The 12,692-nt window shown below is 38.5% G+C and overlaps 1 protein-coding gene across 1 annotated transcript; it reads right to left on the bottom strand.

Moving 5' to 3' along the window:
• Nucleotides 1–861: 861 nt before the first annotated feature.
• On the bottom strand, nt 862–2,247 carry LOC142339446 (uncharacterized). The gene has a single exon (XM_075389483.1). The coding sequence runs from the start codon at nt 2,206–2,208 to the stop codon at nt 1,186–1,188; it is 1,023 nt and encodes a 340-aa protein (XP_075245598.1). The 5' UTR covers nt 2,209–2,247; the 3' UTR covers nt 862–1,185.
• Between the last annotated feature and the right edge of the window lie 10,445 nt (nt 2,248–12,692).

Below are 12,692 nucleotides of genomic sequence, written 5' to 3'. Positions count from 1 at the left end.
CACCATACTTTCGAATTACTTTAAATGTGGTTGCGATTCAGTTAAATTTTAAACCGTTGACTCTCAGTAAATGCTAGCTTATTTTTCCCTTTTACTCTTCAATTGCGATCTTTCAAAATAAAGATGTCCTCGCTCATATTTAAAATTCTCTGAAATTTCTGTCGGAATTTTTATATTGTTAAAAGTCTTCTAAAACGTTAAAATTTTAATTAAAAAATATTTTCCATTGGACAACAAGAACCCTTCCTGTAATGTCTCAAATGTATTGTTATTCTAGATACAATTTACAGCTGCTTTCTTCGCGAGAAAATTTATGAGGCAAATATTAAGATTAAAATTTCATTATATTCTGTCGTATAATAATAGATTTAAAACAACATCGAGGACTTCCTTGAAAAAAATTCAAAGAAAATTTTTGGAAAGAATTTTTGAAGGACCCAAAAGTATTTGATATGCAAGATATCATTAAAACATTTGATTTAAAATTTTGATTACATTGTAAATCTTAACGTTGTGCATAGAACGGGCATAAAATTTTAAGGTCGCTTTTACTAATGTGAGGTCACTATCTTTAAATAACTAAACCAATGTGCTTTCTATTTTCACATGCTGATAAATTCTGCACTGTACATTGCCTCTTTACCATTTGCATTTTATTCTTATGTATTGGAGGATAAATTTATTCTTTTTTCATAATATTATATTTAACTGGAAAAAATTGAGTCACTGCAAATGAAAACTCAGAATCTTTCATAATCTTTCTTCACCAACACTTTTTCAAATATTTCTTCACCTAAAACAATATTAGCGTCATTGCTGATCCCAAAGATTACGAAGCAAGTTAGCTTTCATTGAAAAATGTTGCGAAGACAAAGGTTAATTATTTTGAAAAGAACATATTGGTTAGATAATGGAATCTCAATAAAACACAACTAATGAATATATCAATCGTATAGCGAACCATGAAATACAAACTCCACACTTGACATTAAATATATCTATTTAACCGACTTCAAATTTTCATAATGTCATGGTCAGCAGCGAGCGACAGAGAACAAAAAAAATATGAGCGCCATTCATAACTAGACAAAGTGTCAATCGCTTCAAGTGATAAAATTGTAAACTGAAAATCAAGAGAAAGAGGAGTTATGTAACATTTCAGTTCAAATCCGTTGTGACTTTGATTTATTCGGTTTTCGCTGTGAATGCAGCCAAATCAGCATCAAGTTCTTCCTGAGTTGGAGTGGCGTTCTTTCCACCTCGGCCGCCTCCGCGACCACCACCCCGCCCTCGCATAGATCCACGGAACCCTCGTCGCATGCCACCGCGGCCTCTAAGCCCACCCCGGTTCATGCCTCTGCCTCTCATGCCACCACCACGTCCTCTAGTCATTAAAGTCTGTTTGCTTCGCTCAATGAGCTTCTTCGTGACTCCTTGGCCGATTGCTCTAGCTGGATTCATTTGTTGCATAGGTCTTCTATTTTGCATCATTGGTGCACTTCTAACCATCGAACCTGGTCCAGAAACCGCTAGTTCCATAGGACGTCCATCTAAGGTAACTTTATTGTACTTCTCCATGGCGCGAATTGCACTACCTCTATTTTCGAACTGGACTTCGGCGGTTCCCAGACTTCGCCCACCTTCTCCAAAGTTTACACCATAACGTCTAATGCGACCGAACTCACTGAAAAGATCTTTGATGTCTTGATTGGAAACTCCGAAATCCAGATTTGAAATATAAAGTTTTGCAGGAATGCGATTGCTCATCATTCCGTAGCCAGTTCCTCGGCCACGTTTCAAAACTCCACCCCCACGTCGCATACCAAAAGGACTAGGTCTGTTGTACTGGGGATATCTGTTGAAAAAACCACCCCTGGAGTTCTGCCTGCCAAACCCACGAGGACGAAAGTAACCCTGGTTTGGGCCATCATATCGTCGTTGCATCATAGGAGCTCCTCGCCTCTGTTGACCAAATCCGAAATTGTTTCTTCTGAAATTTCCCCGTTGTCCCCCAAAGTTTCGTCGGGGATACATGAATCCTCTTCCTCCACGGTTCGGGCGAAAGTTTCCCCGACCACCACCTCGACCAAATCCACCACCACCTCTCGGAGGTCCACCCCTGCTACTTGATCTGCCACGACCTCTGCCACCACGACCCGGGTAGGTGATCTTTCTTTCCTTGATGAACTGGTCGAGGGTTTGATCCATGATATTTCTGAAAATTAAATGTCGAAGTAAATTTCCGTAAGTAATTTCCATCCTCTATAAGTTTCGAACGTACACTTATACTCAGTTTAAAACATTAGGTTTAATAAAATAATTAGTTACAAATCTAAAACTTCCCTTGTGATTTGGAAAATCAATAGTATATTTTTACAATTAATATTGCTAGACTATTAGCACAAAAACTTAGCACCGGTAAAAATAATATCTATAAATCTGAGTAGGGTCTGTCGCAGCGTCGGCATGCCAGACAGGGTCGCAACGTCGACTGACGCCTAACTCTCGTGTTATATCGACCAGCGACATACGTCTCGTATTCTAATCTATCTAACCAATTTGGGTCAAAATCCTCATCGGCATTTCCTTGTGACGCAATTTGGAAATCAACTAGGTGCTTCACTTTTTGAAGCGTAATTTTGTTGGTTAAAAAACAGTAAGACATGTTCTGATGTCGAGTGACTCCAAATTTAATCTTAGCATCGGAAGTCAACTTTGGCACAACATCCTTTATTTTCATCACAATGTCACGATTCTGAATGAATTTTTTCGGAGTTTCTCGGCACAACGGACAGTGTTGTGTTTTCAGAAGCCACCTACTAATACATTCATTGCAGTAACTGTGACCACATGGTTCAATTTTGTATGGATCCAACATCATCAGTAAACAAATTGAGCACGTCATTTCGTCGGAAATGCTTTTCACCACCGTACTGCTTCTCGTTTGAGGTGCCATCTTCTTCAATTAAAAACAACACATTCTGAAAAAGGGTATTCATATCTTACTGTTGTCTTTTCCAATAAAATAGAATAATGAAACAGCCAGAGTGCTCTCAAACGACTGGCGAGCGGTTGTTTTTGTCCTCAGCTAGCTATGGTTTTGGGATCCAGCTTTAGCTTAATTAAAGGGGTGGAGTTAACGCTGCGGCGGGGTGGGGTTGAGAGCACGTGTTCGGCGCGCTGTGCTACGGTCGGAACGCTGTGCAAAGGATGGAGATTGTTGGTCAAGTGGGAGAGGGGGGGGGGGTCAAACTCTTAGAGCCACCCTTCACATCATGAATTTGCCTCCAAAATAGTTTCGGTGAATCGCATACTTAAAGTCTTGCGAGCCTCCGATGCGAGCCTCCAATTAATCAAAAGCACCCGAAATCAAATTATTTCGAGATAAAAAGAACAAAAAACTAAACTTTTTCTATGTAATACTAACTAAATATGAACAACTTTTATAAACAATTCAGAACCAACTGAAGGTGATCTAATTTCTAAAATTTTTATGATGTATTCTTAAAAGAGCACACATTAATTAGATTAATAGGAGGTAGATACGAGTTTAAGCGCGAGTTTGAAAGGTAGAATTGTGAATTAGAGCCATATCCACAGAATATTTGGGTCGTATATTTCCACTTTTATTTTTGATTCTTCCACAAGGCGGTCTACGGTCATATTATCTTCTAACAGGCACTCCGATTGGTCCACTTCTCTGTCAGCGCCGCAAGCAATCCTAGAATGTCGTGACATTTTTGAAAAAAGGTGTTTGACAGTGCGTTCAGTTTTCACGTCAGAACTGAATTTTTCTGCTGGCGCCCTGCAAACGGGACAGAATATTGACCTCTTCAACCACTTACTGATACAGACATTACAGAATGAATGACTACAAGAATCAATTCTGTACGGGTCAATTAGCACCAAAAGGCATATGGGGCAACTATGGTGAAGTTGCACATCCTCTAATATAGCTGACTGCCTAGTCCGCGGTCTCATTTTTGTCCCATCACTTCTCTAAAAAATTACTAATATTGAAAGCAACGAAATATTGAATCTCCGAAAAGAAAGAGGACACACACTTGGACGCAATAGCACATTCGAACGAAGATAAGTTTCTCACTCCTACGCAGCGCCATTATCTGTCTCAGAGGGTGCCGTGGCATAAAACGTGTAATTGAGGTTGATAATCCCTGTAGTGTTTTTGTGCGGCAGAGAAGACTAGACACCTAATTATAAGTAGTAGTAGTAGTAGTAGGAGAGTCTTTAGGGTCGGAGCCCTCGGGTGTGGAACCCTTCAGTTTTCGTTTGGCACGAGTTTTTTCATTGGATTGCAGATTCCACAGTTGCATAGAAGTCTCCAAGTGCAGCTGTCGAGTTCGTTGTAGCTTCTGTGGAAATAGTTTTGGTACATCTCTGTCAGAAGTTTCTTCGTCATTGGCTTCTCCGTTGTCCTACTGATGATGTTGAATAGCTTTGCGGCTCTGAAGAAGAATTTTTCGTCTGATTTATGTAGTCGGTGTTTGGGGAGTTCAAATTCCTGCTTTTGTCTTGTTTCGTTTTCTTTTCGCTTTGGCAGTTTGTCTTCTTTTCGCTTTGGCAGTATTAATAGGAGCCTTCGACGCGGCTTCTAGAGTCTACAATATTGTTAGTTTAGAATACAGTGTGTTCTTGCGGTACATTTAAATACGCTGCTGAGACAGATTAGTCCCTGCACTCATTGGGATCTATTCTGTTTTGCCGCTCTCGTGTTTTTACGCCCCCAGATAAAAATTAAATGTTTTCATATAGGTCTTCTGAAATTTAGGCAAGCAAGAGCATCCTGCAAATGAAATCGATGCTTCTAGCTGCCTGACAGCAAATTTCATCCCACCTTCAATGTGAAACACACCTTTAAATAGCGAACACGTAACATCAATATTCGGTCTACCAAACTACAACGATAAATACCAAAAGATACTCTCTGCCGGTACGCGAGGGCGGACTTAATATCCTGCTACCGTCTGACATGAGTTTTGAATAACAGAAATCTAAACGGAATACTGCTCCGTAGAGGAATCCTTAAGAGCATAAAATGGGAAAAGATGAAATTCTAAGCGGCAAACAATTTAAAATTTATAGGTCTATGCAATCGATTTAGCCAAGCAACAAAGACCTTGCCGACTCAATGCATTGCCACTGAAGAGAAACCATTTCGATCTATCAAAATTTGGATTTCGGAATAGAATTGTACTTAGGCATGGATGGTAACCAAGCAAGCTCCCTTCACAATGAACATACAAAGACATTTTTACAGTATCGCATGCTCTACATTACCCGAAGAGTGGCTATGTTTATATGTCACATAACATCCGCGACTCTATTGCCAAACTACTAGATGACGTATATGATGATGTAGAAGCCAAACTATCTCTTCCGACTTTGAAACTTGAAACATTCGCAAATCAAAGCACAATAACTGAAAATGGTGCTCGACTCATCAAAGCAAACGCAATATGTTAAAACAGATTTACAAAGATGTTTTTCGATATGAAGATTAACCTGTATCCAAAAAGCCGCGCAAAATCTACCACAGTGGCTTATAAATATCACGAGCAGATGAAAACCAGAGAGAACAACGGATTCCGGACGTATAAAAAGCACCCTTCAACCCAAAGATCTTCTCATTCACGCAGTGGAGGAGCGGTCCCTTTTGCCTTCAAAGTGAGAAAAAAATGATAGAATGCAAACTCAGTGGGAGATTAGAGGACTCCTATGCCGACATCCTTGCTTACAAAACAATCCTTGCTTACAAAAGTGTTACCGGATCTATTCTGTTCCCCCCCCCCCCAGTGTTTTTCACCCCCAGTTACAAATTATATGTTGTTATATAGCACGTTACTATGTAAGAAAATAGCACGTGCGCCTGGGTAGTCATTAGAGATTTATGCTCACTAAGCTGTGGGGGCCAAAATAGAAGATCCAAGTTAACTTCACCCTACAAAAAGCTCTATAATCTACACACGCGGATCTCGCTCGTCCAAGAGTCACACAACCCTCGAAGCATCACCTGGAACTGCTGTTGAAGAGGGCATACCATCAGTATAAGACAATTAAGCTGCAATGAGCTTTCAACGGTCCTTCAGATTACTGATGAAAATACTGATGAAAACCTCGAGATTACTGATGAAAATTTTCATTTGATGATGTCTAAGACTTTAATTTAATTGTGAAGATGTTATATTCAAACGTTTTAATACAGAGTTAGAATTATTGATTGGAATACAAGAAGTTTCAAAAGATGACAAGATGAAAAGCTATTTAGAGAAAGGCAGCTCAATTATATGAGGTTTAGTTTTTTTGGTCTTTGGTTTCGGTCCTATCAATGGTTGATTAATCTTAGATAATTTTTACCAATTTTCTTTAATCTCTTTGGGATTTTCTCATATTTGTTTTCTACCGCACGGATCCCTGTTAGTTAAACTAACAGATAACAGGTTTACATGCCTGAAGAATCCCGTCAAGAACAAAAATTTCTTGACGTCTCCCGTCAAGATGAAACTCCCTGATGATTCCCATAATTATTTATGATGCTTTCTTTATTTTGTTAAAATCCGATTTACTCTGAGTAACCATCTCTTTTTGTTCTCCCTTTGATTGTGAAAAATTCGAATAGTGCGTTCAATATGTACTTTTTGAGCATGTCACACATTAATGTGTATGGTTTTACTACACTGCCTCCCTGTTAGAAAATTTGAGTGTTTCACTCACTCACACGCATGAGTTTCAAAGGTCCATTTTTGAGTTCATATATTCTGCTTTTTCAACCCCGCACTTGTCATAAATATTACGGGCCTCCTCGTCTTCCATAATTTTTTTTCGCCTGAAAAATAATTTTGAAAAGGTCCTCCCGACATCCCTTGTCCGGATGACAGAACATTGACAACATTTTGAAATGTTTCTGGATAGTGCTGGTTGTTGCCCCCTGTGGGAGGAAGAGAAGCTCAAAAAAAGGAGGTCGACTGAACGGGCTCCGCGCGTTGATCGCCTCCAGCCTCTCCTGCCTGACTTTTTTTGAGGTCGGCTCTGTTCTTACCCTACTCCTTGGCTTTCCGATATCTACCTCGGCATTCTCCAACTCCCGAACTAAACACTCCCGCTCATCCACCAGAGCGATAGATTCTCTTGTCTTTGTTTCGGCAACATTCGTAATCTCCTCCAAATTTTTCTTCAATATTTCAACCTGCCTCTTGAAGGATTCCCACTGATTCCCAGCGTAATCAAGCAGTCGTTTGGTCTCAAGCGATTGGTCACTTAACCTTTAACCTTCAAGTTTTAATTGCCGCAGATCCTCTTGGAGCCCAACCCCGGCAGTTCCCAGCATTTCGCTGTTGTCAATCTTCTTTTGTTGTTCCTCGTTTCTCTGCTGCAGCTCATTTAAATACACAACATTAAATGCGGCTCTATTCGCTATATTGGGCGGTTGCATCTGCGTCAATGGCTCCGCGTATCTTTTATTTGAGTTTACTTCAACAGTCCGACACACTTAGTGCCTGATTATCGACCTGACCTCAAACAACTCGGGTAGATAGTAGAAATAATCGCCAATATTTGGTTCTGCCATTCCTACATATCACACATTTAATAAGTATAATGTGTCAATCTCAATTTTTGTTATATCTGGTACATATTTAGACATTTTGCTTTCATAACTACAATGTTTGCTTTACCATTACACCGTTCAACTGTCATTTTGCTTGTCAATTTTTGTTCCGTAGGACGTTGTTTTAGATGATGAAAATAACCTAGTTCACCCCATTGGGTTACTGAGTTTCAGTGCAATTACAGGATTGGTGCCATTGCGTAGCATATCGACTGAAAGAAACACACGTACCAAAAAAAATATGATTTTAGAGCCAATACAAATAGTCATCAAACTGACGGTTATTTCCCTGGCCACATGCCAGATTTGTTGCACTTCACTAACCAAGTATTCAAAATTATCAATTCATGCCACTAATGATTGTATTTCAAGTCGAAACTCTCATGTTCATATAAACCTCCTTGTCCCAGGAAAATTCCTCTTCCTGTTATTGTTTTCTCGAATGCCTTAATCTTTGGGCCGTTTTGCTGAGTTCTAGGTATTTGTCATTGAAAAACCCTTCCATTGGCGCAGAAGTTGACCAATTGACGTAAAATCTGTAATTAGGCATATCACTGGGTTTATCAATCAGTTGTGTTTGTTGGTCATATGTAATCCATGACCCATTCTGCAATTCAAGAGCGTTCGGGTACTTGTGGTTGCAATTAATTAGTGTGAATTTTGTATAAAATACACTAGAGATAGGGTCCGTATATCTAAATCCCTCTGAGCTGTTGTCAGAAGACACCCTAATTGGTTCTTCCTTGGTACAAAACTGGTTTTCGACAACATGTACGATAACTTTAGCGCACCTACGGACATGAAGTATTCCTCCTGCTCTATCTGCATGTATACACAGAGCGTTTTGTTGATTTACGAAAATTTGGTGTGAGTTTCCGTTAATTGGTGTTGTTGTCGTTAAAATCATGGCTCTCGCATTTTTTTTAGGTGACAATTTAATAACTCTAGCTGTTTCAGATTTTCAAACACGCCTCAAAAATCCCACACAATAAGTTGGTCGAGTTTTATGTCCCTGAGATCTGTCTCAGATATATCTGCTGGTGAAAAATTTTGTTCCGTGGCAATCAAAATGTTCTTTGTTTAAAGCAAACTTCTGTGGTTTGTTTCGAAAAGCTGAAAATTGTCTATCTGGTTTTGCCTGTTTTTCAATTGAACAACTAAATTTCCTTTTCTGTCTAATTTGCTCGTTGAATACCTTTTGTTTCCAGCGCGGTTTTTTTTTGCTGTTATCGAGTCTGAAAATTTACCTATCCTTACGATATTTGGCTTTGTCTTGGTCGAACAAATAATGTACTGAATCTACTTCAAGTGTGTCTTCTTGATATAAAAAAGGTCTGCTTCTCTTTCAGAGGGTCTTTAAAATATAATCATGTTCCTTCAGTTGCTTCCTTAGTTTCAATGATAAAATTCCCATGAAATTTTCAGCAATTATCATGATTTTACTTTTCTGTGATTCAACTTTTGCATCGATCCAATCCATGGGGTAGACATAACTCACTCCTTTCTCATCTCCAACTTTCATTAAGGTTTTTGATACCTTCTGAACAAACACAGTGTTGGCTCGGCCAAAATTCGTCTCATTAGGGACTTCTTTAGGAGCATTGAATGCGGAGTCACCAAGGCCCGGTAATCGCGCTTTGTGTTCATGCCATATGTTTTGGCAGACTGATTCTTTCATTGGGTAAAATGTTGGAATTATTTGCAATTTTTCCTTTAATTAAGTTCCGTCGTCATACCAACCTCTTTCTTCCAGCAGATTTACCGTATTTGCAGCCCTGTACATGCAACTTTTTAGTTTACTCATGCTGCTCTCGGCGTATATGAGTCCTCATTTGTTTACCTGCTCCTCATTAATATGTGACGTTTCGCAGTTCGTCCGTTCCGTCATGGTACTTTTTTCCGACTGCAGAATGTTCCTAAAATCATTGCCCACAATCTCTAAGTATTGTGAAAAACCTATTATGCTAACCAATTGGAGAAGTTTCCAGTTGATCTGCACGCTCCAATGTAGATTCCACGCCCTCTGCATTTTGTAGTATCACCTTTTCAAAAAATACGTCATTATCGAATTTTTCAACTGAATCGTTATCCTTGAATAAAAAATAGTCTTTGAGTTTCTGTGGTCTTGTTGTTCCCGATGCACTTCTTGTTTGATATCGTCGTTAGTTAAGATTTTGCGAAGCAAAAGCAGTGCTATTTGGAAATTCTTGGCTTTCACTCCTATCGGATGTTGCCACCAGGCTATCCGCCTCTGCTGTGTGGCTGCTTTAGGTGCAGGTATATTTTTGCTTCTGTTCTTGTTGTTTGTGTTAGTATCTAATGATTCTCTTGTACTCCCACCCCTTTGCGCTTCAAAGAATTCCTCTTTGACTGTCTCATTGTGAGTTTCATTACTAGGTTTAATTTGACTATTATTCCCTTCAGCATTAACTTCTCTTTTTTCTGTGTCATTAAATTTTGGAGCGACTACTTCAAGTTTCACAAAATTGTTGTCCTAGGTAGGGTCATTTTGTGGTATTTTCGGTTCATTCTTTGCATTCATAGGTTCGTTTTTATCAGTGGTAGCACTTCCACTGTTTAAACGTTTGAATTGATCGTAATGGACCCTTTGTTGTTTTTTTGGTTTTCACATCTTCAATAGTAAAGATTAGATCGTTGATTATTTCACGTATTTCCTGCGGTCCACTGTAAAATGATTTAAATTTCTACGTCTGGCCAGTTTTCATTGTGGGTTTGAACACCATTACTAAATCACCTACTTCATATTGTGGTCCAAATATGCTACGGTCATAGTAAGTTATTCGTCTTTCTTGCTCCCCATCCATCATTTCCCGTACCTGTTCATGGCACGTTTGTACATCGTCTTTCAAGCAACCAACGTAATCACTCAAAGTCGGGTAGATTTTGGTTTGTATTGTTTGATACATGCAATCAATCGGCAGCGCCCATGATTGTCCAAAAAGAAGCTAAATGGGTCTGTACTTGGTAACAGAGTGAATTGATGATCTGAACGCCATCATTACTAGCGTAAGTTAGTCGCTCTAGGTGTTGTGATGTTCATCCACTCTCTTCGATTGTGCCATTGGTGCGCTCTATCATTGCGTTTCTCTGAGGATGATAAGCTGTTATTGATGTCCTGTTAATTCCCAGCACTTTACACATGTTCTCGAAAAGATTCGACATAAAGTTACTGCCCTTGAGGCTATGATTACTTGCCGACAAAACCTTGAAACCCATACGTTTACAAAAGCCTTAGCTATCAATGTCGCCAGTGTAATATCTAATACTTATACAGTGTAATATTAAGATGTAACATTCAAACGTTTTAAAACAGAGTTAGAATTATTGATTGGAATACAAGAAGTGTCCAAAGATGAGAAAATGAAAAGCTATTTAGAGAGAAGCAGCTCAATAATATGAGATTTAGTTTTTTTTGTGGTCCTTGGTTTCGGTCATACCAATAGTTAATTAACCTTAGGTTATTTTTACCCAATTTCTTTAATCTCTCTTGGATTCTCTCTTACTTATTTTCTACCGCACTGGTCCCTGTTAGTTAACCTAACAGATAACAGGTTTACCTGCTTGACGAATCCTGTCAAGAACAAACATTTCTTGACGTCTCCCATCAAGATGAAATTCCGTGATGATTCCCATCCTTATTTATGATGCTTTCTTGATATTGTTAAAATCCGGTTTACTCTTAGAAACCACCTCTTTTCCCCCTTTTATTGTGAAAACTTCGAATAGTGCGTTCAATATGTATTTTATGATCATGTCATACCTTAATTTCTATGATTTATTACACATCCTCCGTTAGCTAATGTCAATATCATTAAAATACGTTTCAAAAACTATTCCAAGCTAATGTAATTAGCCTTTGAATTATTTCCTTAATATTTTAATTTATAGAATTTTGGGATCTTTTCCGTTTCTTCCCTCAGCATAGTGGGTGCAAATTATTTGCAAGCCCACACGTACTTGCCATATTTTTAAATTGTGATTTACAATGTAAATACACGTGCTCTCTAACTAGGGGGAGCATAATATACTGAAGGGGGGAGCACAAATGTAAAACCAAAGAAACTTGCTTAAAGCAGAACATCAAATATGTTCAATATGTCTCTTCAAATGTAATCTATAATTTGGGGACTGAAATTTTACCTCCTCATTAAAAACCCCTTTTTAAAATCAAGTTGAAGAGTTTCTCAGTTATGCAGCAAATGAAAACTAAACCTCATCGATATTGACCTAAAATTTCTCTCAGCCCACGAATAATTGTATTAAGGTTGATAGAAGCAAAAACGGGTTCACAAAAAAAATATTCACTGGAATTCGGAGTTCTCCAAACTGCCAGAAAAAGATTGGACCAATTTTTGCTAGTGTATTTTTTGCAGGCTCGCTTCATTGTACTCCCTATTTAAGGACCTGTGCCAATTTGTAAGTGGTACACTTATACAATAAAACTCTGGCACCATGTAATTGGCAAACACAAAGTTAGCCTGCACCAGTGAGAGAAAGGTTTGTTATTATTGTTTGGATTCTCAGCTTTTGCTATTATTAATTTTTTATCATTATATATTTACGCACCATTTACAAACTCAAAAAGGTTTTCAAAATCAAATATTAAGTAAGATTTTCAGGTTTTTGCAATAATCAAACCCATGGGGTTTTAGTTTCATCTCAAAAGGCAACTTATTACATTCGAAATGAACAGCAAAACTGAATGATATTCGCCCATTTGCATTTGTGACATTAGGAACCTTCAATATGTACGCATATTGGCATCTATTCACCTTGTCATTTTGGAAAACTAATGCTCCAAGACACATTGGAATTTTTCACGGAAGGCGAACTAAACGGTGACCAAAAAAAAGAAATTTGTAGAGGACAAGTTGTTTCATGGGTGCCAATGAAGCTCTTTGATATAATTTGCTGTTGGTGAACCAGGTGATAGCCTAATAATGAGACAACATGCTGAAGTCATTATACACTGTAGTTTCTGTATAATATACACAGGTAGTCTATAGTACAGTTAGAGTAATCTGGTTGCGATGTATCGTTACCCGAA

The sequence above is a fragment of the Convolutriloba macropyga genome, chromosome 5 (genome assembly GCF_964194025.1).
Source record: "Convolutriloba macropyga chromosome 5, txConMacr16.3, whole genome shotgun sequence".
In the NCBI taxonomy this organism is placed as follows: domain Eukaryota; kingdom Metazoa; phylum Xenacoelomorpha; order Acoela; family Convolutidae; genus Convolutriloba; species Convolutriloba macropyga.
Note: the sequence above shows the minus strand (reverse complement) of the source record. Positions and strands in the feature narration are given on the sequence as shown.